Raw genomic sequence first — 24,754 nt, forward strand, 5'->3', positions numbered from 1 at the left:
GATTTGGTGAATTTCACTCATTGATTTTTAGGTATTAAACAACCTTACATTCCTGGGATAAACTTTACTTAGGATGTATTATCCTTTTTACACTGCTGGATTCAATTTGCTAAAATTTTATAAATGTTTGTATCTATGATCATTAGGGGTATGAATCTACAGGTTTTATTATTTTTTTCACATGATATATTTGTTTCGGTAAGGATATTTGAGTTGAGAATGTTTCTTTTCCTATTTTCTGAAAGAATTTTTGTAGGATTGATGTTTCTTCTTTAAATGTTTGATAGAATTCACCAATAAAGTCACCAGTACCTGAAATTTTCTTTGTGGGAAGACTTAATTATGAATTCAATTTCTTTCTTTTTCTTGGGCTAGTTTTAGTGATTTGTCTCTTTTGATGAATTTGGTCACTTCATAAAACATGTCAGATTTACTGGCATAAAGCTGTCTATAAATACCCTTATGATCCTTTTAATAAATATAGGACCTACAGGAACATCCCCTTTCATGCTTAATATTGGTAATTCGTGTCTTCTCTTTTTCTTGATCAGTCTAGCTGAAGATATATCAATTAACTTTTTGAGAATTAACTTTTGGTTTCATATATTTTTCTCTATTATTTATCACGTTCTGTTGACTTTTGGTCTTAATCCTTCTTTCTTTCTACTTACTTTGAGTTTAATTTGCTCTTTTTCTACTTGAAAACTTAGACCATTGGTTTCAGATCTTTTTTTTATGATCAATACTCAATTTAATTACCAATTTCTCAAGGATTTTTTAAAATTGAAGTATACTTGATTTACAATGTCACATTAGTTTCTGGCATACAGCATAGTGATTCAGTTATATATATTCTTTTTCATATTCTTTATCACTATAGCTTATTACAAGATATTGAATATAGTTCCCTGTGCTAAACAGAAGGAGCTTGCTATCTATTTTATATACAGTAGTTAGTCTCTGCTAATCCTAAACTCCTCATTTGTCCCTCCCCCCTCTTCTTTTTTAATAAAAGCTGCGTCATATGCATTTTAAATGTTGTGTTTTCATTATTATGCAGTTTCTGACTTCTCTTATGATTTCTTCTTTAATTTATGATTATTTATAAGTGCATAATTTAACTTCTAAATATTTAGTGGTTTTCTGATGTGGCAGTTATCAACATATTGCTCCTTAGCCCCAGATTCACACTTCGATATCTATTCTGCAGTAATGGACTAGAACTGTGAGCATTTCTCCCTTCCGGTGAGCATGATGTTAGATTCTGTCAGTAGAGGGCACTGGATGGACACTGCAGGAAAAAGGGGGCTTTTCTTCCTGGTTCCAATGTGCTGGGTTTTCATTTTTCTTGCCCCTGCCTGTCTGTCATGTGTGCATCTGTGTGGGGACATCCAGAGGTGCTCCACCCCAGCAGCGTGCCAAGAGGGGGTGGGCTCAGTGATCTCTCAGCCCCAGCCCAGGCCTGGTGATCACCTTGCCACAACCTCACACCTGCAGCAGCATCCTGACCCCCTGGGTACCCCAGCCCACCCACCTTAGCTTGCTGCTCCGTCAGAAGGTTGTTTCTCAAGGCTTTCCTGGTGTGAACACCACACGGTCCAGACTTTTCCCTTGCAGTACTGCCTCATCTTGGTACGCCCACCCACCAGCCTTGGTGCACTTCATAAAACTGAACTTTCCTGGGGTCCTCCCAACAGAGACACGGTGTGCTCCTCATGGCATTCTGTACAACATTGCTTCTGATTAAGATACTCACGTCACAGCAAAGAAGTGCGGCAGTCGGCATAATTATGCCTGTGGAATTAACTGGTCTCACCACACATACTGCATCACCTGGAAGAAGGCAGTTTAATTGAAAAGTTGAGTGGCTTACCAAAGGCTCAGTTCTGGCACCAGCAGGGAGACAACACCCTGAAAGGATGGGGGTTCTAATTTACAGAATGAAGTACATCTTTGAGTCAGAGACCATTACAGGGCGTGGTCGTCCCCCTGGCCAGCATACATGGGTCCAGGCATCAAGGGATGGGACTGGGAATGACTCCTCTCACTATTATACCTAATAACCCACCTGCAGAGTTTTTGCCTCTTATCCTGAAAAATTTGAGTCTGCTGATTTGGACATCTTTGTTCCTAAGTGAGTCTTGTTCCACAAGGAGACAAAACAACGGTACCATTGAACTGGCAGATGAGACTGCTACCTGGCCATTTTGGGTTCCTTATGCCACTAAACCAATGGACCAAGAAAAAAGGAGAGGAGCAGGTCCAGTCTATTGGCTAGAGTGATTGGTCCTGAGTCTCCTGGGGAAGTTGGGTTGCTGGTCCTGAGTCTCCTGGGGAAGTTGGGTTGCTACTACATAACGGAGGCAAGGAAGACTATGTTTGGAACCCAGAGGACTCCTTGGGGGTACCTATTAGTATATCCATGACCCCGCAAAAGCAGGACTCAGATCCTTCAGGAATGAAGGTTTTGGGTCACTCTATCAGGTAAAGACCTCAGAGCAGCAACAGAAGCTCTACCTGAGGGCAAGGGAAATATGGAATGAGTATTGAAGAAGGGAGTCATGAATATCAACTATGACCTTGTGACCAGTTATAAAAGTGACCAGTTACAAAAACGCTGTGGTAGCTTTGTGTGTGTTTCTTTGCTCCTTGTAGGCATGTTTATTTGTATATACTGATCATTTTCTTTTTTGCCTCTTCATTTACAATTTATTGGAGGTCAACTTTATATTTTAGTCTTTAGGTAATAAAACATTTAGTGGGACCCTGACAAAATTTGTGGAGCAATTAATGTAGCTGCCTGTGGATACAGTGACTGTTGGCACTGTATGTCTTCTCATGTTGAGGGGAGCGTGAGAATGTCACTTTTAAGAAGGATAGATATATATTGTTAGTAGGAATATAATATGTAAGTTCAGTTATGTATAGAGTGGTGCACGGGAGCTGAGTAGCCAAAAAGATGGACATTAGCTTCACATTCACCCTTCAAAACCTGTCCTGCGGTAACAGACTGGACGAGCATTTCTCCCCTGCAGTGAGCACAATGGCAAACTTTGTCAGCAGAGGGCGCTGGAGGGATACTGGAGGAAGGAAAGGGCTTGGCTTCCGGCTCCAGTGAGCTCGGGTTTGCTTTTCCTTGCTCCTGCACGGTGGTCTATCACTATGCACAGGGACATCTAGGGTAAATGGTGGTGCTCTGCTCTAGCCACATGCCAAGTGCACACACTCCCTCGGCAACCTCGCACACCTGGTCCAGGCCTGGTGACCACTTTGCTGTGGCCCTCCTGTCAAGGACACTGCGTACTCCAGGCCTTGCACCTGTGGCAGCTCCCTAACTCTGTGCACTTGCCCCCTCAGCCTTGTTTACCTGTGCCCTGGACGGTGTGTGTCCACAGCAGTGTCCCAACTCCCTCCACACGTCTGCCCACCGACCTTGGCTCTTCTCCCCAGAAGCTTGATTCCCCTGGTCCGCCATGCCCTGTGTGGCCATCCTGCACTCCAGGCCTTGTGCACACAGGACACCCCAACTCTTTTGGAGCACCTGCCCGACAGCCTTGGCTCACCTGTGCCCTGGAGGGTTGTTTCCTGGGATCCTCCCTATGTGGACACTGTGTGCTGTGGGCCTGGTGCCTATGGGTCAGGTCCCTACACTCCTGAATCATCTCATCAGCCTCAGCTTCCCTGAGTCCTGGAGGGTTGCTTCTTGTCTGGCAGCTGTGAACCGGCTCTGGCCTGGGCAGACCAGTGAACTTGTCCATCACCCAGTGGGCTGCAGTGAGGTCTGAACCCCAGCCTTGGGAGTGGGGGACCCTACCTTGGGTACTCTCCCTCAGCCCTCAGGTAACTCTGTTTTTTTTTTTTTTTGCAGGTCTAGCCCTTCAGGTACCGTTTTAGAGTTCTCTTTACATCTTTATAATTCCTTATAATAATTTAATGATTCTATATATTAAACTTGTCATGTTTAAATTACTGTGTGGTTTCTGTTTCCTAATTGGACTTAGACTGAACCACTGAGCTCTCTTACTGTTACTGATGTCTAATTCCACTCTGTATTGTCAAAGAGCATACTCTTTACCCTTTTAAATGTATTTATTCTTTTAAATGTACTGAGAATTGTTTTATGGCCCAGCATTTGATACATAGCGGTCAATATTCTGTGTATGTGAAAAAAATTTGTATTCTATATATGTATTATAAAGAAATTCATAGGAAAAGCATTTTAAATAGTCTATATTTACTCAGACACTATTTCTGATGTGTTCCATTCCCTTCTGAGGACCTGAATTTCCATCTGTTATCATTCCCCTTCAAGCCAAATAAATCCTTTAACATTTCTTATAAGGCAGGGTTGTTGGCCACCAATTCTCTTAGTTTCCTTTTATCAGAGAACGTCTTTATCTCAACTTCTTTCTTGAAGTATATTTTTGGTAAATTTAGAATTCTGAGTTGACCCTCTTTTTCTTTCAGTATTTTAGAGATGTTACACTCTCTTCTGGCCTCTGATTTTTACTGAGAAGGCAGCTGTTAATTGTTGTTCTTGTGTATGTGAGGAACCGAGGAGATGAGGCCTCTTGCCACCACCCGTGTGAGTGAACCATCAGGGAAGCGGGTCCTACAAGGCTCAGCCAGGCCTTCTGACGACTTCAGCCCGTCTCCACTGAAGCTTCATGGGAGACCCTGAACCACCTAGCTAAGCTGTTCCAGGATTCCTGGCCCTCAGAAAATATGAGCTAATAAGTGTTCATCACTTTAAGCCACCAAAACCAAATAAAACTGTGTTATGTGTTGTTTTTCTCTTGCTACTTTCAAGATTGGCTCTTCGGCTTTAGCTGTCAATAATTGACTATGATGTTCCTGGGTGTGGCCTTTCTGTGTTTATCAGGGTGGGTTGTGGAGTATCTAAAATCAGTGCATTTCTTTCATCAAATTTGGGGAAATTTTGGCTATCTCTTTACATTTTTTTTTCTGCTCTTTTCCTTCTGTTTACCTTCTAGGACCCCAATTACATATGTTTGACTGTTTGATTATCTGACTAGTCTGTGAGACTGGATCATCTCTGCATTGGTGTCAGTTTTGAATGTTAAATTGTGGAGGCTCTGGCATCTTTTTGTCTCCAGAGAGTGATGGTTCCTTTACCAGGCGATTAGCTCGGGTGGATACAGACTGCAAGTCACACTTACTGAGTGGCAGCTCCAATCTTAGCTGAGCTGAGCTGCACTGAGTCTGACTTGCACATTTGTGGTCCAGAGCTTGGGCGGAGATGTGGGCAGACAGGACTGGAGCGTGCCCCCCTCTTTCGCTCTTCCTTTCTGGACTCCCATCTCTCTCTCCAGTGGCTTCAGCTGCCCTGGCTCAGTACTCTGGTACTGTGATTTTCCACCAGCATATTGTATACACCACTTTGTCAGCTGCCAAGTTACAAGCAGCAAAAATAGGGAACTTTCTCTGCATGATTCTCTTCTGAGTGTGAACTACCCATCAAACTTTCTGCTTCCCTCCATTTTCCAGTGTCTTCAAGTAGCTGTTTTTCATATTATGTTCGTATTTTACAGCCATTATTTGTGGAGGGGTCATTCCCACAGCATCTTAACTCAGCCATTATTAGAAGTCCCTAGGTGTAATTTAAATGGTTTCTCTATTTCCTCCATATTTCCCTCTATTTCTTGAGTACATCAATCATAGTTTAAACTCCTTGTCCACTTTCTCCAATATTTGGCTCACCTGTTTCTATTTTCTACTTTTACTCTGATTTTAAGTAATGTGGTCCTCTCTTGTTAGTGATTTTTTAGATCCAGAAATTGTGTATAAACATTTACAGTGTCTCTAGATGTTTTTTCTTCCACTCTTTCCTCTGCTAAACAGAATGGGGGCCGATCACCCTAGTCCACTCAGGGACTATATGGTTTGAGGCTGCACTGTGATTTTGATAAGCCTCTGTCTACCTGTTCCATCTTGTTCCTAGTAAGGAGTCCTCCCAAGCTTTCAACTGAAAACCTGGTGTGTTCACCAGTCCCCTCCCCAGGTGGGTCCTGAATTCTCATCATCAGCACCATAAGCCTGCCCCAAAACCTAGTCTCCTTGTCGGAGGTTTGAGGTTTAGCTTTCTATAGCCTCTTGCCCTACACAGCTTCTGAATTTGGTAGCTATTTTGAGGAGAAATGTATTATGTTTTTAAGACTCCTCCAGTCCCCAACTTGGTCCTTCAGTGTTGTGGACCACTGAGCTCACCTGGCTTCTCTGGTCCCCGCCTACAGCCCTCTTCCTGGTTAAATGCCTGGATTCTTAGCCTCTTGCTCAAACCCAGAATCAACAAATGTTCCCAGGGGAAAATCTGCAAATTGTCAGCTCATGTTTTCTATGATTCTACTTTAGAATTTGGGGCCCTTCAATCCTCTTTCCTTCAGCAATTTCCTCAGGCCTTTTAAAAAGACAATTTTTATATTTTATCTAGTTTTTCTGGTTCCTGACTGAAGCACTGGTCAGCCAGAAGCAATTCCAACCTACTAAAAGTCTCTAAGCACTTTTAAAGTGTTTATTTTCTTCCACTGGTCTCTGAAAACTGTCCCCGAGGAGTCAATTTACATTACATCTTAAAAACATATTCCAATTGCTAAATGAAAAAGAAAAAAGAAAACTATTTTATGGCATATTCCTCATAATCACAACTGTGTATAAAATATAAATACATACTGTCACAGATTTGAAATAAATGACTGGGGTAGGATATGGCAATTTCTTCTTTTGTAAAAATATTTCTGGAGACTTGGATGGTGGGCAAGCCCCTGCCCCACACTCAGGACCCCGGTGGGCCCAGAGGAGGGCCAGCACTGGCTGCGCGCCCAGGGACGGCAGTGGTGGCCACCGTGGCATAAGGTAGAGCCCTGCAGGTGCCTGTGCCCCTTTCCCGGGGCACCTCCTGGGCTGGCGCCAGGGTGGGCCTGGTGCTCTGCATGCTGCCAGCCCTGGGGCTGCGGAGCCGGCAGGGTGGCTTCTGCAACAGCGATAAAAAAAAAAAGTTCCTGAAATGTTCTATCATCCATAAGAAGTCTATTAAGTACATGTAGATTGTCAAGGAGGGGAGGGGGAAGGAACTCAGTGGCTGAGATGTAGCAGTGGGAAGACTAACTGCATAAACCTTTTCATAACTTGAATTTTGTATCATGTGAATGAATTAATTACTAAGGGAAACACACACACACACACACACACAGACCCTCCCAGAGACCCCTAGGGCCACAAAGTGCCATTTATACTGAGAGTGAGGAAACAGGCATTTGGTTGTACTCACTAGCTGCAAAGGCTACAGAGAACAATCTGGCCTTGATTCACTTTGGGGCATAGAAAACTGCCTCTTTCAGGGTTTGTGATGAGCAAAGGGGACTATAATATTTCTTTAAAAGCTTTTATGAAAAGATTCAAAATTGGGCTGTTGTCATTTTCCTTTTTAGAGATGAAAGTATGGGAAGTATAGACAGTAGCTTGTTAGACTTTCTGGATCACTTCTTCTGATTATAGGATACGGGATCTTAGGTATTTTCTTTGAACACTATACCTTTTCTTTTAAAATAGCTGATAAAATATTGTCAGCACAGTTGATTACAGTCTCTCTTTCCCCAGAACTTCATTCTAGGCTTCTAAACCAGAGGTCAGCATACCACGGCCTGGGGGCAAATCCAGCCTGTTTTGTATTGCCCTCAAGTTAAGATTAGATTTACATTTTTACATGGTTGAAAAAAAGAAAAAAATAATCTGTGACACAGTTCATCCATTTACCTATTATCTCTGGCTGCTCTCCTGCTACAATGCTGGGGTTGAGCAACTGCGACAGAGACCACATGACCTTCAAAATCTAAAATATTGACTATTTGGCCTTTCACAGAAAATGTTTGCCAACCCCGGGGGCTAAAGTGTCTCAGAATAATGAGTTTCACAGAGCAGCTTTCTGGTGGGCTAGCCTGGCTGAATTAGCGGCCCTCCTGTGCCCATGTCTTTTACCAGGAAACTTGGTGGTGCTTTCCAGCTCTGACACTGGGCTCAGTCACGCGAGCACTTTGGCCAATGGGAGTCTAAGAGACACAAGACAAGACATGGGATTGCACCCCAGGGCGAGTTCTCCTGCTCCTTGGCTACCCACTGCTGTAAACAGACCCAGGCTAGTCTGCTGGAGGGTAAGTCATGTGAAGCAGAGCCGGCTGCCCGGTCATTCCAGCTGAGGCCAGCCTAGGTTAGCCAAGAGTCAAGGATCTCACGATCATTGCAGCTGCCTGGCTGACCCACAGCTGACCACAAACACATGAGCAAGCCCAGCAAAAATTACCCAAACCCAGCCAGATCAGCTGAACCCCAAGACTCAAGAGCCATGGAACTGTTTATTGTTACTTGCATTGAAGTCTGGTGGTGGGTTTGTTATGCAACATTATCCTGGCAAAAGAAAACTGACACTATGGGCACATGAATTTTAAAAATGTCTTTTGCCAAAATAGGCTAGGGAAGATTTTTACTCTTCTGAGGACAATTTAGGGCTCCAATGGGGGGAGGTGGGGAGAGACTGAATAAAACGCAGACATCTGGAACTCCAGGGATGGAGGTGGGCATCAGATTACATCTTGAATTTCTGCAGAAGTATCTTGCACTCACAATGGGACTCAATAAATATTTAAATAAATAAATACGTGCTCTGTGGTTCAATCTGCCCACTGGATCAAGTAGATGCCAACGCTAGGGCTTGGCGTGCCTCTTAACCATGAAGACATCTAGCGAGGCAGAGACTCTATCATTTATGGAAAAGAATTTATTTCCTATTTATAAAATGTAAAAAAAAAGTACCTTGGGTATAAAATCTAAATCTCTGAGGTGTGATAGTTAGGACCACAGGAGCTGGGAGCTCCTTCTGTACCAGGCTCAGTGAAAAGCTTCCCAGGGGTAAAGCCACGGAGCCCTCTGTGCGGAAGACGGGTGGAGGCAGGAAAGGAAAGGGGGCAGAGCTGCGGGAGGAGCCCAGGAAGGGATCACGCACTGCAGTCTGTACTGGGGAACACTTTAATTTGCTAGAGGGAGGATCTTCTTTCTCAACTGGCCTGAGCCTGTACTAGGAATGTCAAGTTCCTTCCTAGTGCATGGGGCCAACCACCCCCTCTGCAGAGCCACAAATGTGGCTTCTGGAAGGAAGGAAAGGCATCCACCAGTGTGACAAGAAGCGATCACCTTCGGACTTGCATGAACTCCTTGCGCAGCCACAGGGAGTCCTGGTAGAAGCGAGGATCGCCCAGTCTCACGGCTGTCCGCTTGTAGAAGTAACAGTATAACACCGCCACTGTGGACAATAAGCAGGAAAGAAGCCTCAGGGATGCTCCTGAGTGTTTGTTTCAGGGTGAGAACATCACCGGATGCGGCTAAGGGGCCCTGCCTTGTGATTTCCCGTAATTCCCAGAGAGGGCAGAGGGCAGTGGCCTCTCCTGCTCTTGGTGTGGCTGTGCCACTCATCCCACGCTGGTGGGACGGGCTGGGAAGCCAGGATCAAGACCCTTGCTGCCAGAGCCATAGGTGGGACCAAACTGAGGCCTGGGGTTGCTCTGGTCCTTACCTAGTCTCTGGAATACAAATAACGTTTGAAGTCCATCTGTCCAGACAAAGCGGTTGGAGTTTTTCCAGCGTAAGTTCTGAGGGAGATGAGGAGACACAGAAGGGTTAATGGCCAGATGGGGCCCTCACATCTCCAACTTGGTTAGCTGCAGAGATGCCGCTTGGTTTAATATCAGGCTAATCTCACCCCCACTTCTTTCCACAAGCTCAAGGACTGCTTCTCAAAGGAGGCTCACGTTCCCTTTTAACCCTGAGGAGGAAGTCTGAACTAAGCCGTTTATTCCCTTTCACTCTATAGCCTTTGCCTAGGAAAAAGGATACACATCCTTTCAGGGGTTCAGCAGGTCACTGTCTTGCCTTGAAAACCTCAGGCTCAGCTCCTGTCAGATAAAGGCTTGGTGTGTTCAGGGTTTAATCAGATTAACAGCTTCACAGCACAAAGCCGGGACCTATTTTGGCTCCAGGGACCAGCGCAGAGACAATCCTCTTCGGGAAGCACACTGGGCACTGCTCTGCTCATTTCCTGTGAGCTCTACTTCTCCCCGTGGACTCACAAGGGCAACTTAATAGGACATTTAGTCTGAGAAGGTGGCTTTAGTAAAGCAATGACTAGGGACCCCTGAAGTTTTAATGTGTTCCCTCAAAATGAGTACATGAGAAACACACGAGATCCCCAAAGAGATGGAAGAAATCTGAAACCATGAAAAGTGGATCTGCTTTGAGGCCTATGTTAGAACCAAAGGGAGGCATTCTGGGGGTTGGTTCTTCCAGGGTATGTGATGGGGATGCACCTGAGGGCACGAAGCACTAAAGGGTGAGCAGCACTCCTGCTTGGCTAGTTCCCACGGGACACAGATGCCTAAGAATACCCTGTAGCAACACTTACCTGCCCAAACAGTCAATGATGAAACAGATTCAACTTCCTGTTTGAGCCCTGTTTGGGGTAAAAGTGAACTGAACGTTCCAGATGTGTCCCTGGACACTTGGATAAGGCTGTTCTTCAACATATAAGGTTGGGCAAAAGTGCCTTATGAAATTCTCACGTGCCTAGTTCCAGGATGGACCACATTCACTTCACCCATTTCTTATCGAGATTCTGTGAGATGTGAAAGAATGATGCGGGGTTCCCAGAGAAGAGATAGTCCTAGCCCTTTAAGGATTCAGGAATTCAGAGCTTGACTCTTACCATGACCCAGACATGAAGGGAGATGCTGAGTGCGAAGTACACAGCTGTCAGGGTGATGGTCCCTTTGAACTTATGGAAGAGAAGGTTGACCAGGCCAGCCTGGAAGACGAAGGTGTTGAAGAACATGAGGAAAACGATGATGATGTTGAAGAGGACTGCAATATCCTGGATGCTGCAGACACAGAAAACAAAGGACAGCCACATGGAGGCCTGGGGAGGACCCAAGAGCCAGACACCTGAGGTCTATCCTTACCTGTGATACAGTCCCCTAAAACCGCCACAGAGGGAGCGTGGGCTTTGGGCTCCAAATGACATGAAGCTAAAACTACCTGCAGGCCCCATCAGTTGAGTTGTGTCTACAAAGCTTTCCTGCTGACACTCTCAAGAAAGCTCCGAGGCACCCGTGAGAAGAAGCTAGTTTCCTGCCTGTCACATAACCTGGCCCCGCCAGACGTCTTCCTCTAGCAAGAAAGCAGTGCACTCTCCCTGCTCTGTACAGAGCTGGTGCCTTAGTGCCATTCCCGTCTCAGGTCAAACGTCCCCTCTTCAGAAAGACTTTTGTTTCAACCCTCTCCCTAAAGTAACCCTCCCTTCCCCAGCCCAGATCCTTTATAGCCATTGTATGATATTTATTTCTATTTGAAATTATCTTTTTTATCTTTTTGTAATGTATTCATTGTCTCTCTCCACTAGAATGGAAACCTAATCAAGGCAGGAACTTGTCAGGTTTACCACTGCAACTAGAATACTGGCTGGCTGGCCAATGAACACTTGGTGAGTGAAGGAAGATGGAGGCAGAGCTAGGATTCAGATCTAGGCAGCCTGTTTTCTGTTTAGAACTTGTCTCGTGGAGACTATAAATCATTGTGGGAGGGAAATGCCAATAGCTTCCATCCTATGGGATTCACATATATTAATAATACGATTATCCTTTTTACCTGCCATTTTGTAATCCTCTTTCACGGCAAGATAAGATAGTATTTCTACTTGCAGGTGGAGAAAATGGCAGGGTCAGCAGTCTGACCCTCATTTTCTATGTGCACAGCTCCCCGAGTCCCAAACTCTTATTCGAATTCTATAAAAACAGGCCCTGTGACACATCTATGGACCACGGAATACCTAGGACACTGCAATTCTATTCTCCCTGACGTTTCTCTCTTAATAACTTTAAAAGGCTAAATCACGATTGTCAGGGTCTTCAAACTGCTTGGGTTGAGCTGTCCAGTCCCAGACACTGAACTCACATGAAAAGTACCAGCTGTATGACGGGAGCCATGCGGAGCAGCTCCGAGAAGGAATTGACAAAGAGGTCATATGACAGCAGCAGGAACTGCAGGGAGAGCACCAAGCTATAGTTACTGGTCTGGAGCATCTTCCTTCGGCTTTCTTGGGCCCCCAAGGTAACATTCCACAGGTCCCCAGAAAATAGCTCCTGGTACTCGTCCAGGCACTGAGGGAGAAGCTGTAGTTCCTGAGACTCAGAGCTGTCTCCCTTGCTTTAAGACAAGGGCCTGTTGAGACAAAAACAGAGGTTAGAAATTCATTCATATAATAAATATTTACTGAGGACCTACTATGTGCCAGGCACTGTTCTATATACTTGAGATACATCAGTGAACAAAACCAACAACAAAAAAACCCAATCAGTCCCTCTTTCCAGGGACCCTTACCCTCAAACCTTACTCCATACCTGGAACCCTCTAAATGCAGAACTCTTTCTACTTCTGAATCCAAAGGAATCATGGGATACTACAGTAACATGTAACAATACTAATTCTAATACTAATTGCAACAGTAAACATTTGTATATCACTTAGAATATATCAGGGACTATTCTCAGCCTAACATTGTTTAAATCTCCCCAAAACCCCATGAGGTAGAAGATACACTATTACTTTTCCCATTTTACAGATAGGACAATTGAGGTCCAGGAAGGTAAAATAATTTGTCCAAGGTCACAGCACTAGTAATTGGCAGAGCTAGGATTCAGACCTAGGCAGTCTAGGTCCAGAGTCTGTGCTCTTAACTTCTGCACAAAGTTACCTTTTACATAACCTGACAGACTTATACATAACTAGGCAGGGAAAATGTTGCCACAGGAGAAGTGGGAAGTGGTGTAGGAAGAAAAAGCTGAGAGGAAATAGTGCTCTCCTGCAAAACTTAAAATTTAAGGTTACGGTAGCAACACAATGGCACCAGGTAAGGGGAGATGGGCCTTTATTTTTATCTATTCCAAGACCCAGAAGCTGCTTTGGGGGCGTCCTGTGATCCCCTCCAGCTGGATCAAACCTATAAACAAATTTCAATATGCTTTGAAGTGTTACAGAATGATTAAATTAGCATCTGCAAAATATCTTACAGTTTACGAACTCTTTTCATATTTCCTTATTTAATTCTACACCCATCTTGAAAAAGAGCTGATATTATGCTTAAAACCCCATTTTACACAGAGGCTCTGAGAGGTTAAAGAAACCTCGTTCACCTCACCTGGTGGAGAAGTCCCACCTTAGTGGATGTACGAATGTGGTTTTCTCTGAGCCGAGTCTCCTTATTCATCAGATAATATTGATAGCTCTTACCTACTTACTGGCAGGCACCATGATAAACTTGTCACCAAGATAATTTCCTTTAATCCTCGCAACTGCTCTGCAAGGTGGGAAAGAATTATCCTCATTCTACAGGTAAGGACACAGGGTCAGAGTTCAAGTCATTCCTCCAAGTCCGGTGGTGAGCAGAGCCAGGATTCACAACTGAGTGTGATACCAAAACCCGTTCCCTTAGCCACTACCTCACAGGGCACCAAACGGGGCTGTTGTGAGATTACATAGAACCGCCCACCGCCATCTCTGGAAGGATGACCGTCTCGGGTCAGGGCAGCGGTGATTCGCAAGGTAACGAAGCGGTCATCTCAGTCTGTCCACCGCTATCTGCCGCGTTCCCTTTGTCCCTAGAGCAGTTTCCTCACCCTTCCCAATCCACTTTAAAATGGGGTTGCCTTAGCAAAAAACTAAAACCAAAACAACAGACAACAAAAATTTCGACTTCTGGATACTTTCCCCACTCCTCATCACTCTCACCTCAAAGGCCCAACGTCTGTTGTCATGGGGACACCATCCCAGCTTCCGGAAACCGGTTTTAAATTCCGGAAGTAGATGGCGGACGCGGGCTCAGTCTGCGCCGCGCTATCCGCTTGTCCTCCGCTTTCTTTCCCCGCTCTATGGCTGGCCAGGCCGCCATGTTTGGGCCACCGCTTTCCTGGGCCCACCCTTCTCCCTGCCTTTCCAACGACGCCGCGCCCTGCTCCAGAGCTTCCAGCTGCCGACCAAGGCCTCCCGCTCACCCCGCGCGCGGCCTTGCCGAAAGCCAGCCCCTGGCGAAAGGCTTCGTGTTAGCCCGAATATTTCCGCTTCCATAGAATCGAGGGGCTGGGGGATGAGGGACAGGGCAGACCCGTGACGGTGCTCCTTGTCTCGGGAACCTCAGGCTTGGGAAAGAAGTGCCCGCGGAGGAACTGGAGTTGGGGTCGGCACCTTGGCGCACGGGGAGCCGGTGACACAACGGCTGTGGACTTCATTTCCCAGGCGGCCGTACGCGCGACCGGAAGTACCGTGGGTCTATAAGATGACGGGGTAGTCCCGCCTGTCGGTTGTGAGGCAGCAGTGTCTGGTGGTGGCAGGCGTTCGTCCGAGTCTCTCACTCCATCTCCCAGGAGCCTCGGGAGCCGCGTTTCCGGCGCCGGGTGGCAAGAGGCGGGTTTTGGAGACCCCAGCACCCTTGGGTCCCACTGTGGTTCCGGGGTGAGAAAGAGCCCGGGCTGGGATTTCAGGGACCTGGGTTCGAGTGCTGGCTCTGCTACTGCCTTTTTGCGCTGTCGCGACCCCTCGCTCGGGCTCAGTTTTCTCTTTTAGGAAATGGACACCGTTCTCCTTGCCCTCCCTTCCACAGGTGGTGATTGTAAAAATCGAAAGGTCTTCGGAAGCTGCAGTAAGCAGGCGGAGCCCCTCGCCTTAATTTTCACCCAAGGAAGGGCCCTTGGTCCCGGCGAAGGAGTCAGGGATCGATCCCTGGGTTCCTGGAGCGGTTCTCCGGACACTTGAGTCAAACCAGAGCACAGTCCTAAGGGCAGGTCTGTAGTCACTCTGGTGTCCTTGCTTATCTACCCCCTGACTGGAATTTAGGGCCCCTCACACCTGAGTCCCTGACTTTACAGAAGCTACGTTTGAAAGTGAGGAGCCCTTGGAGCTGAGGGGGAGTGAACCTGGAGTCTTGAACCAGCTCTGCCATTCACCGTGGCCAAATCACGTTCCCTCTTTGAGCCCTAACGTTTTTGATCTGTAAAATAAGAGTTTAGGACTTGAGTCCTACGTCTGGTTCTCAGAATTCCTAAAGCCCTAACCATTCATCTGGGAAGGGAGAGCAACAGACTAACTTTCTGTTCCTTTATCTGTTTGTAGTTCTAAGTAATTGTGAGAGTTTGGAATAGAGCCTTTTCCCAAAGGCTAGGGCTGAACAGGAAATACCCATGTCCGACCCCGGGGCCTGATCTGTTTTAGTGCAGCCTGGGAGAATCCTTTCTGCTAAGGAATTGAGTATATTGGGTTGGAGAGTAGACTCCTTAGATCGCGGTCAACAAATGTGACCCACAGGCCAAATCTGGCCCACCTAAATGGTTTTTACATTTTTAAGTGATTGAAAAATAGAAAGGATATTTTGTGACATGTGGAAATGATATAAAAACTGAAATTTCAGTGTCCGTAAATAGTTTCTTGGAACACAGCCATCTTTGTTTGTGAAGGTATTGTTTATGACTGCTCCTGCAGTACATTAGCAGAGTTGATGATGTAGTTGTGACAAACTGTATGGCCTGTGAAGTCTAAAATATTTAACATTCTGGCACTTTACAGAAGTTTGCTGACTTCAGTCTTAGACTGGGGCTCTACAGAGTGGGGGCAGAATAGGAGAACAAATCATGGTGAGCACATTCTGAAATCATAGCACTTTCTGCTCTCTTAGAACAAATGAGAGGGTATTCTTAGCGTTTGGATTGCAATTGTCACTGCATTCTTCCTTTTTCTGTCCTTTTGCTCTCTTATTTTGGACAGAGGGAGGGTTCTTATGTGTACTTCGCGCAGTAGAACATTCCAGCCGTCTGTCAGGAAAGTGTCCCCACTGTCTATTCTAAGTCTGTCCCAGAGCAGTAGTCTAGGACCTCTTTGGGGAGAGGGGGGTGCAGTACAGTTTCTTGGATTATATTCACTTTTATTTTTTCCTTTTACCAAAGGAAAAAAAGTGAAAGTAGATATTGTCCAAGTGGATGGCGCCTACTGATTGAGAGCTCCTTTGTGCTGACACTTCACTGGGGCGGGGTGGGGGGGTGACTGAAAATCTTGTGACCTGAAATTTCCACTGCTCTTATGGGAACTAAAGGGGCAGCTCTGAGGTGGGGTAGTAAATCTCTGAACTCAGTAGCTGGGTGAGAGCTAAAAAGGAGGAGACATGATTTTCTCCCTCTGACCTCATGGAAGCTTATTTTTTCCCCTAGACCTCAGATCTTGCTTTCTCAGAAATTACTGCCAACTTGGATCACCGTGTGAGAGCTCAGCCTCTGTTTCTGGTTAGGGGGACACTGGGATGGAGAGAGCTGTCACAGCATGGAATTGGGACCACTGAGAGGCCTGGGCAGGCACAGGGAAGAGGCCATGAGCTTCAGGGTTTTGTTAGTAGTTAGGATGAGATCACATGACTACTCCTACAGTACATTACTAAGAACATTATAATACTTCACTCTCACAATGTCCGTACGTACATTTTCTCCCTTGACCTTCTGACAGCATGTGGTCAAGGAAAAAACATGAGCTTTGGAACCAAATAGACAAGAGTTTGAAATTCCTCACCCACTAACTGAGTCCAAATGTATTTAATCTTTCTGAGCCTTAGTTTCCTCCTCTATAAAATGGGGATAACTCCCCCCAGGGTTGGCAAGAGGAGTAAATGGGATCGTGTGTGATGGGATGGTGTGATGTCTGCTCAAAGCTGCCTTTCAGTAAATTCTATTGCCATGCCTTTCTTTCAGATGAGAAGTCTAAATCCTACAAATGTTATGTGATTTGCTCCAGGAGGCTCAGTACATAAGAATTGGAGTCCAGGTCATCACTCTCTCAGTCTACCACTAGGTGTAAAGGTGAGGAATCAAGTGTTTTATCTCCTTGGGAGTTCTTGGCTAGCTTAGGGGACTCTTCTCTCTGTTAGCTGGTTCAGATGGAGGGGTGTTGCTGCAGGAAGCCAGTGTGTCGCCTTCTTGGTGTGAGTCCGTGGGGCAGTGTGCCTGCCTTGAGAGCTGTGCCCAGGCTGAATGCAGGGGCGTCCTGTGGTTGCTGCCAACCTGCATGCTTTTCAACCCTGGCTTTTCAGAGCAGCTTCTTAGGGGGCTAGGCATTCACCATGCCTGAAACCAGAGTTGGTTTCTGAGTTTACCTCAGAACTTTGGTCTCTGAGTTTATGTGGAAACCTCAAAATAAACTTGCTTTCTAGACCATGAGTTCTTGCTTCCTCGACCATGAGTTCTTGCTTCCTCTCTTCTCCTCTGGACTTTCCCCAGAGAAGAGAAAGCAGAAGTTTCAGACAGCTGAGGGCTTTTGCCCACTTCAAGGTGTGGAGTATGGGGACTCAAGAGAAGACCTATCTTATCCCCCAGGGGGAGGATTAGCCCCCGAGTCTGGGGAAGAACTTTGCTGTAGAAGTGGGACCCCGTTGCCCTTCCCCTGGCTAGCTTAATAGCAGTGTGAAGATCGTGATTTTTGCCTCCTTATGTTAGAACTGAGGGCTTGGGCATTTGTGTGATCTAGCCTGGATTTTGATTTCTGTCCTTTTTGCAGGGAAGGGTGGTAATTCTCTACCATCTGGTCCTGTGAGAGGAGACTAATCCCAGGCTATGGACCTAGAGCCTTGGCATCTGGCCACAGCAGAGGAGGCCTCTCTCCTGAGCTGGCTGCCCTGTACGCAGCCAGGTGCTGGGTTGGGGCCTCACTCATGGTTTATAACCAGAGATCAACTCCACCCAGCTTTATGGGGCAGTGCCCATGGCAGGGGAGCCACCCTTCTTGCCAAGAGCAGGGTCAACGTTACCTCCTTTAGCCGGCGTGTGGGGCACGCCTGAGCCAGCAGGGACGTGATTTCTGCTTCTTCTAGGAGTGCCTGATCAGAATGGCTGTGAGGTGGTTTTACCTGGCCGTCCTGGCACTGTCCTCCCTGGGCTTGATGTGCATCCTCTTCACCATCTACTGGATGCGGTACTGGCACAGTGGCTTTGCCTGGGATGGCACTGTGCTCATGTTCAACTGTCACCCGGTACTCATGGTTACTGGCATGGTGGTGCTCTACAGTGCTGGTGAGTACGAGGTCAGCAGAGGAGACGTGGTGTGGCCCAGGCCTGTACAGGGCAGAGCTCTCCCTCTCCAGGCCTGGCCTTTGTCAATGTTGGCTTCTGGGCTATGGGAGTGGGGTGGGGTGGGTTGTCTCTGGGCCTAGGTGTCATTTGGAGGAAGAAGTAGTGAGGACAGGAGCATCTGAAAAGGGCAGCTTCACAGATGCTCTTGGATGGGGGCTGGCAAACTTTTTCTGTTAAAGGCCAGCTAGTACATATTTTAGTCTTTGCGAGTCCTGTCCAGCTACTCAGCTCTGCTATTGTATTGTGAGAGTAGCCAGAGGCAACACGGAAACACACGAGTGGCTGTGTTCCAGTCAGCTTTATTTATGGTGGGGGGGGAAGAGAGAAGTAGGTGAGGGAGAGCAAGAGGTACAAACTTCCAGTTACAGAATAAATGAGTCACAGGTATGAAATGCATGGTGTGGGGAATCCAGTCAGTAATTACATGTTATCTTGGGATGGTGCCAGAAATAGACAGAAATGTACAGAAATATTGAATCACTATGTTATGTAACAGAAAGTAATATAGTGTTGTAGGTTAATTATAATTCAAAAACAAACTCATAGTAAAAGAGATCAGACTTCTGGTTACCAGAGGTCAGGTGTGGGGGAAACTGGATAAAGGAGGTCAGAAGGTACAAACTTCCAGTTGTAGGATAAATCAGTACTAGGAATGTAATGTACAATAGGATAAATATAATTAACAATGCTGAATGTTATGTATGAAAATTGTTAAAGTAAATTCTAACAGTTCTCATCACAAAGAAGAAATTTTTTTTCTATTTCTTTAGTGTTTTATCTATGTGAGATGACAAGTGTTCACTAAACTTATTGTGGTCATCAATTCATGATGTATGTAAGTCAACTCATTATGCTGTACACCTTAAATTTATTCAGTGCTGTATGTTAATTATGTCTCAATAAAACCGGAAAAAAATAAGTGAAATTTTAAAAAATTAATACGATTTAAAGTATTATTTAATATCAAATACGATTTGATTGATAATAGCACCCATAAACATTAATAACCTAGGAATAAATCTAACAAAGCTGTATAAGATTTCTACAGAGAAAAATACAAAACTGTATTCAGAGAAATTAAAGAAGCTCTAATAAATGGAGGGGTATACCACTGTGTAAGTGGATTGGAAGACTAAACATCATCAAGATGGAAGTTCTCCTGAAATTGTTTTGTACGTTGCTTTCAATCCCAGAGTCTCAGTGCTTATTTTTGTGAAAATTGACAATCATTTTAAATTATCTTGAAATGAAAAGGGCCAAGATTAGTCAGGCAGGTTTTGAAAAAGAGCAGAGTTGGAGGGCTTATTCTCCCATCTCTTCAGGTTTATTATAAAGTTCCTGTAATAAAGACAGTGTGGTATTAATAAGTGGACAGGCAGACAAGGTGGCACTGCAGAGCGGTGGGAAAGGATGTTCATTTCAATAAATGATGGTTGGGCATATGGAAAAAAGCCACTTTATTTACAAAAATAGGCAGGATTTGGCCTGTGAGCTGTAGTGTGCCAACCCTTGCTCTAGACAGCAGGAGGTTGAAGCCTCTCATGGCATAACCAGGTCCTTACAGGAGGGATCTGTGTACTCCTGCCAGGCCCATCTTTGCTCGACGTGTTCAGAGCTGGGCCACAGGGCCCAGGTGAGTCTCATGTTCTCCACTTGTAAAAGGGGAATATGATGACACTGATAATAGCAGCCCACCTTGTGTACATCACATACATCAGCTCATTTTGTTCTCACAGGAAGCTTGTCAGGTGGGCTCTATTATTGTCTCCAGTTTACAGAAGAGGAAACTGAGATTTAGGTAGAAGAAGCCAAATAGCTGAGAGGCAGAGCCAGCATTTGGACCTAGGTTTTAACCTTAAAGCCTGTGCCTTGACAGCTTTCCTCAGTTGTGAGAATTCACTTAGATGAAACAATGAATGTGACATTGCTTTTTGACTTGTAAAAGTTGCATTTATTGTTGTAATGACAGAATGGCATCCATGAGACCTGCTTCTCCCTTTTTTATCTGGTCCCTTCTCACCCCACTTCGTGGTTAATGGCTTTCCCAGAAATGATGCGGGGATGGAAGATGCTGAGGAGTGGATACTGATGTCCTAGCATTTCCTTCTTCCCTTGCTGGGAGGTTGAGATCACGTCAGGGTAATTCCCCTAACGTGTGGGTGAGCGAGTGGGAGAGGACAAACCCTGGGACTGCTCTCTCCTGCAGCGTCGCTGGTGTACCGCCTGCCCCAGTCATGGGTAGGGCCCAAGCTACCCTGGAAAATCGGTCATGCAGCCATGCACCTGATGGCCTTCATCCTGACTGTGCTGGGGCTGTTTGCCGTCTTTAACTTCCACAACCATAGCAAGATCCCCCATCTCTACTCTCTGCACAGCTGGCTGGGCATCACTGCCGTCTTCCTCTTCGCCTGCCAGGTGGGTTCTCTCTGTCCTCCTTTGGGTTCCCACTGCTGCTGGCAGCCGTGGGCTCTGGTTGGGGCTTCACTTGCATCAGCACCAAATAGTCCCTCTGTTCACTGCCTGGCGGTAGCCTCGCAGGACACATCCTGTAGAATCAGCAGTTTGAAAGGCTATGGGAGATTGGTGGTTCCCGCGTTCACCTTGTTCCCGCTCTTACCCCTCACGCTGCCCCTCTGTGGTCCCAGAGCACTCTGAGCTAAGTTTGTCGTAGCGCACACCACACTGACTCCGAATCATCACCTTCTCCACTCCCACCTCTCTCTCAACTAGAAGCAGTTCTAGACGGAGTGTTCTTATTTTGATGTCCGCTCTGTACAAGTAAGGAGTTTTGTGAGCCAGACAGGAAGGAAGCAGGGACAAACAAGGATGGCTGGGTTTGCAGGAGAGTTGGGTAGCTAAGCATTCCATGTAGGTAACATTCTTGTTTGTGTAAGAGAAACAGATCACAGTGAGGCAGTGAGGTGTGGTGCTGGCGCAATGCCTGGTGGGAAGTTCAAGCTGGGAAAGGGGTGAAGGGTCACTGACAGGTGGGGACGCTGGTGGGGTGGATGCCCTGGCGCACCTTTGGTCACAGTACAATCAGGTACTTCCTGTGTCCACAGTGGCTCTTGGGCTTTGTGGTCTTCCTGCTGCCCTGGGCGTCCTTGCAGCTGCGCAGCCTCCTCAAACCCTTCCACGTCTTCTTTGGAGCCTCCATTCTCTCTCTGGCCATTGCATCTGTTGTTTCCGGCATTAATGAGAAGCTTTTCTTCAGCTTGTGAGTGGAGTGGGGCCCCCAGCTCTTAAGGTGTAGGGGAAAGAACAGAGTCCTCAAAAAATGCACTTTATAATCATAGGACCCATCCAAGGGAGGGGAGCCTTGGGATCGGGCTCCTTCCTGATCTGGAAGGTGATGGAGTCAGTCTTTCTTTAGGTTGAGATTAGTAAATTGGTCAGCAAATACTTATCCAGCATCAAATTGATTTAGAACCTAGTATGTGGCAGAAACTATTCTAAGCACCTTAAATTTAATCCTCTAAACACCCTACACATTGATAACGTGACTGCCACTGATAAATTAGGGGACAGAGGGACAGAGAGGTTAAGTAAATTCCAGTAAAGGGCAGAGCTTTGAGTTAGAACTAGAGCCTGCATGCCTAACCATTACCCTTCTCCATTTTTTGAGATAGTTAGGGCACAGTGAAAAGCAAACAAGATTTGAGGTCAGACCTGGGTTTGGATCTTGGCTGTGCCATTTCGTAGTTATGTAACTCTGGACGAGTTCATTTCACCCCTGGGAGCTTCAGCTTCCTTAGGTACACAGCATCCTGTAGACACTGTTTTGGCAGAGCCTTAGAGGGTATGTTAACATTCCAGGACACAGGGGCCCCTGGGAAGCTTTTGTCATCCTCTGTTAGTGCACTGAGTCTCCCACTGGGCAAAAACAGGTGGAAAAGTTTCTTAAGGGCCCACACTGTTTTGTCATCTTCAGGAAAAATGGCACCAGCTTGTACTCCAACCTGCCCAGTGAGGCTGTCTTTGCCAACAGTACTGGGATGCTGGTGGTGGTCTTCGGGCTGCTGGTGCTCTATATCCTACTGGCCTCGTCTTGGAAACGCCCAGAGCTGGGGATGCAGGCCGAAAGACAGGTATGGGGTCTTGGTCTCCCATTCCAGGTTGGAGTAGAGCCGAGTCTAGAGAAGGGTCACCCAGTTAAGGCTTGGGCCTCGCCGGGGAGGCCAACCCAGTAAAATGGGGGGAAACCAAGTAGCTGGAAGGTGGGGTGAAGTTGGCTGATGGGGAGCACCAGTAGCAAACCAGCACCTCCCAGCCATCACGGGAGGTGCAGCTGCTCAGGCTTGGGAGCCCCTGGGGGCCTGTCCATTGGGAGAGGACAGGGGTTACTCCCCAAACTGCTGTGGTCTCATGAGGGGAAATGTGGTCCCAAAGAAGAGCTCGAGCATGATGAGGGCGTGTCGTAATTTCTACTTTTCCAGCTTTGGGGCTTATCTAGTGGGTGCCTGGTGACAAGCTGAGTGCCTGGGGCAGATTTTGTCTGTTCGAGGCACTTAGGCACCTAAGGGACATGGTGAAATGGGGTGTGGTGTGCATTGGTGGAGGGACTTTGGGCCTCCCTGAAAGATGCGGTGGTGTGGGCTGGGACTGACCCTGCAGGTTGGGGGTCTGTCTGAGCAGCTCAGGGCTGGCATATCTCCTGCAGGTCAGGGGCCATTTTGATGTTAAGCCACTAACCGGTGTTTCATCTGCCTGTCTTCCTAGGCCCTGTTGCGTGGTGGGGAGTGACACAGGAAGGGGTTCCTGGGAGCAGTTGGTGTGTGGTCCTGACTTCTTCAGAAGCTCTGCTCTCCCTGGGGCTCCTGTCCAGTTTCAGCAACAGACTTGCTTTGGGGTCCGGGCCCCACGCTCCCCTGGCCTCTGTTGGGCCTGCTCTCTCCACAGCTTGCTGCCCACCTGCGTTCCTTGGTGGCTTTGGCTTCTCCGCCCTTCTTGGCATTGACTTCCCAGGCTCTCCTTGCCCTGGCTGCTCACGCTGCTCCTGCTCGTATGAAGTCAAGCCGATTTCCCCTTCTGGCCCCTCGGATGTGGTAGAAAACCCCGACGGTGCAGACGAGCTGGGCCTCCGGGACAGTCCACACTGTGAGAAGTGAGGCAGGCGGCCTTCCCACCAGCCTTCCCTTGAGGCCTGCGTTTCGTGTGGGCCGCCCGCCCTGGGCCAGGCTTCACCTGCCGTTTCTCCATCCAGCCCATCTGGACGTGAGGCTGGGCGGGAACACGGCACAGCGATGGGAGGACCCGGACGGCGCGGAGCCGCTCCCGCAGAGGCGAAGCTGAGGAGCCGGCTGCCCTCTGCTGTTTCACGTTGCTGCCCTGTCATGTCTGCGTGCATCATCCGTGCCCTGTGGCGCCGCCTCTTCTAGCTGCTGCTGCAACTGGGACCTGGACGCCAGCCTTTCCCTGTGACGGACATGCCTGTCACTGACAGGCAGCCCTGTGAACCCGGGAACAGCCTGCCCCGAGCTGTCCCACGAGGAGTAGCAGGGGTGCCTTGGACCTCCTTTCCTTCCCCTGCCTGTGCCCTGGCAGGTTCCACCTTGCTCTCTTGGCAGGGCCCTCACCCAGCTCCTTCACTCTCCGGCTCAGCATGAAACGTGCCAGAGCTGTGGTGTGTTGTGCCCATCGGAGCCCTGGGAACCACGGCCACCTCCAGAGGTGCTCCTTGCTGAGTGTCAGAGTGCCTCAACTTGCACCCACAATGGCCGCTCGCCTGGCCAGACCCAGGCTCAGATGTTAAGCCAGAGTGTGAGCCGTTGCTCTTCTCCCTGACAAGCTGGGGTGGCGGGTCTTGCTCCTCTCCTCAGTGTTGGCGCTGTGCCTCTTCCTGCCTTCCAAACACGCCCTGCTGGGTCCCAGGCTCCATCCTGCTGTGCTTAGGTGACAAGCAGCATGACACCTGGGGTCCCGAATGGGCTTACTCCCTGGCAGGTGGCCATGAGGCTGACTGTCTATCCCACCCCACCCCACGTGGCCAGATGTTGGCAGGAGGCTATGACTGAACTTCTGGAGTGGCTGAAACCCTCAAAAGCCATTGGAATGACTGCCAGGCACCGTGGCCCTGGGACCAGCTCCCCCTCTTTCCATAACGGGTAGGCATTTCACTTATGAAGCTTAATTTTCATTAAATGTGTTTTTAAGAATCAGAGTCTTTGCTGAAGTGACACTGGTTAAATGAACTCTGGGGCAACTTGCAAAAGCCTCAGGATAGTTCTGACCCTCAGACCTGGGAAGGGCAAACCAGAAAGCCCCCAAAATCCACAGGGTTGTCTTCCTGGAATCGCATGTGACTCTTAGTATGTGTGGGTGTCCTTAACAGTGAATGGCTCTTGAGCACTTGGTGATCTTATGGGGAAGGAAATGTTTCCTATTTTATAACCTGGAACACAACTCAAAAAAGATTAGTGACTTGCCAAAGGTCACCCAACCAGGAAATGGCAGAGTTGGGATCCACAGGCCAAGTGTCTGATGCCAGCGTTTCCTTCCTAGCTGCTGGTTGTGTGCATCTGGGCACACGGCTAACCATG

At 47.3% G+C, this 24,754-nt stretch overlaps 2 protein-coding genes across 8 annotated transcripts; one reads left to right on the plus strand and one right to left on the minus strand.

The window, feature by feature from the left end:
- Positions 1 to 808: 808 nt before the first annotated feature.
- Positions 809 to 14,380, minus strand: TMEM138 (transmembrane protein 138). Of its 6 annotated transcripts, none has more exons than XM_064492282.1 (7): positions 14,109 to 14,355; positions 13,348 to 13,414; positions 12,013 to 12,279; positions 10,769 to 10,940; positions 9,584 to 9,659; positions 9,205 to 9,313; positions 4,521 to 8,066 (listed from the first exon to the last, which is right to left on the minus strand). In XM_064492282.1, exons 3-7 carry the CDS (start codon positions 12,138 to 12,140, stop codon positions 8,039 to 8,041), a joined length of 513 nt encoding a protein of 170 aa, XP_064348352.1. In that variant the 5' UTR covers positions 12,141 to 12,279; positions 13,348 to 13,414; positions 14,109 to 14,355; the 3' UTR covers positions 4,521 to 8,038. The 6 variants fall into 6 exon arrangements, with proteins under 6 accessions (XP_010985283.1, XP_064348352.1, XP_064348351.1 ...); XM_064492281.1 differs by lacking the exon at positions 14,109 to 14,355 and adding an exon at positions 13,846 to 13,909; XM_010986981.3 differs by lacking the exons at positions 4,521 to 8,066; positions 13,348 to 13,414 and adding an exon at positions 809 to 1,833 and having other exon boundaries at positions 13,846 to 14,352.
- A 31-nt stretch (positions 14,381 to 14,411) lies between these two features.
- Positions 14,412 to 23,760, plus strand: LOC105094882 (lysosomal membrane ascorbate-dependent ferrireductase CYB561A3). 2 transcript variants are annotated; one of them, XM_010986975.3, is made up of 8 exons: positions 14,412 to 14,565; positions 14,714 to 14,894; positions 16,842 to 16,949; positions 17,957 to 18,155; positions 20,422 to 20,630; positions 21,278 to 21,432; positions 22,147 to 22,303; positions 22,935 to 23,760. In XM_010986975.3, exons 4-8 carry the CDS (start codon positions 17,972 to 17,974, stop codon positions 22,956 to 22,958), a joined length of 729 nt encoding a protein of 242 aa, XP_010985277.1. In that variant the 5' UTR covers positions 14,412 to 14,565; positions 14,714 to 14,894; positions 16,842 to 16,949; positions 17,957 to 17,971; the 3' UTR covers positions 22,959 to 23,760. The 2 variants fall into 2 exon arrangements, with proteins under 2 accessions (XP_010985277.1, XP_010985278.1); XM_010986976.3 differs by lacking the exon at positions 14,714 to 14,894 and having other exon boundaries at positions 14,421 to 14,565.
- The last annotated feature ends 994 nt before the right edge of the window (positions 23,761 to 24,754 follow it).

Source organism: Camelus dromedarius, chromosome 12 (assembly GCF_036321535.1).
Source record: "Camelus dromedarius isolate mCamDro1 chromosome 12, mCamDro1.pat, whole genome shotgun sequence".
NCBI lineage: Eukaryota > Metazoa > Chordata > Mammalia > Artiodactyla > Camelidae > Camelus > Camelus dromedarius.

What these genes read in the sequence shown, in the direction of transcription:
- TMEM138 (XM_031459506.2), bottom strand. Translation starts at nt 12,140, where the DNA reads ATGCTCCAGACCAGTAACTATAGCTTGGTGCTCTCCCTGCAGTTCCTG. An exon ending in ATACAGCTGGTACTTTTCAT is followed by an intron (nt 10,941 to 12,012) that starts GTGAGTTCAGTG and finishes CTGTGTCTGCAG; the next exon opens with CATCCAGGATATTGCAGTCC. An exon ending in ATTTGTATTCCAGAGACTAG is followed by an intron (nt 9,314 to 9,583) that starts GTAAGGACCAGA and finishes TATTGTCCACAG; the next exon opens with TGGCGGTGTTATACTGTTAC.
- LOC105094882 (XM_010986975.3), top strand. Translation starts at nt 17,972, where the DNA reads ATGGCTGTGAGGTGGTTTTACCTGGCCGTCCTGGCACTGTCCTCCCTG. An exon ending in TCTTCCTCTTCGCCTGCCAG is followed by an intron (nt 20,631 to 21,277) that starts GTGGGTTCTCTC and finishes CTGTGTCCACAG; the next exon opens with TGGCTCTTGGGCTTTGTGGT. An exon ending in GGATGCAGGCCGAAAGACAG is followed by an intron (nt 22,304 to 22,934) that starts GTATGGGGTCTT and finishes CTGTCTTCCTAG; the next exon opens with GCCCTGTTGCGTGGTGGGGA.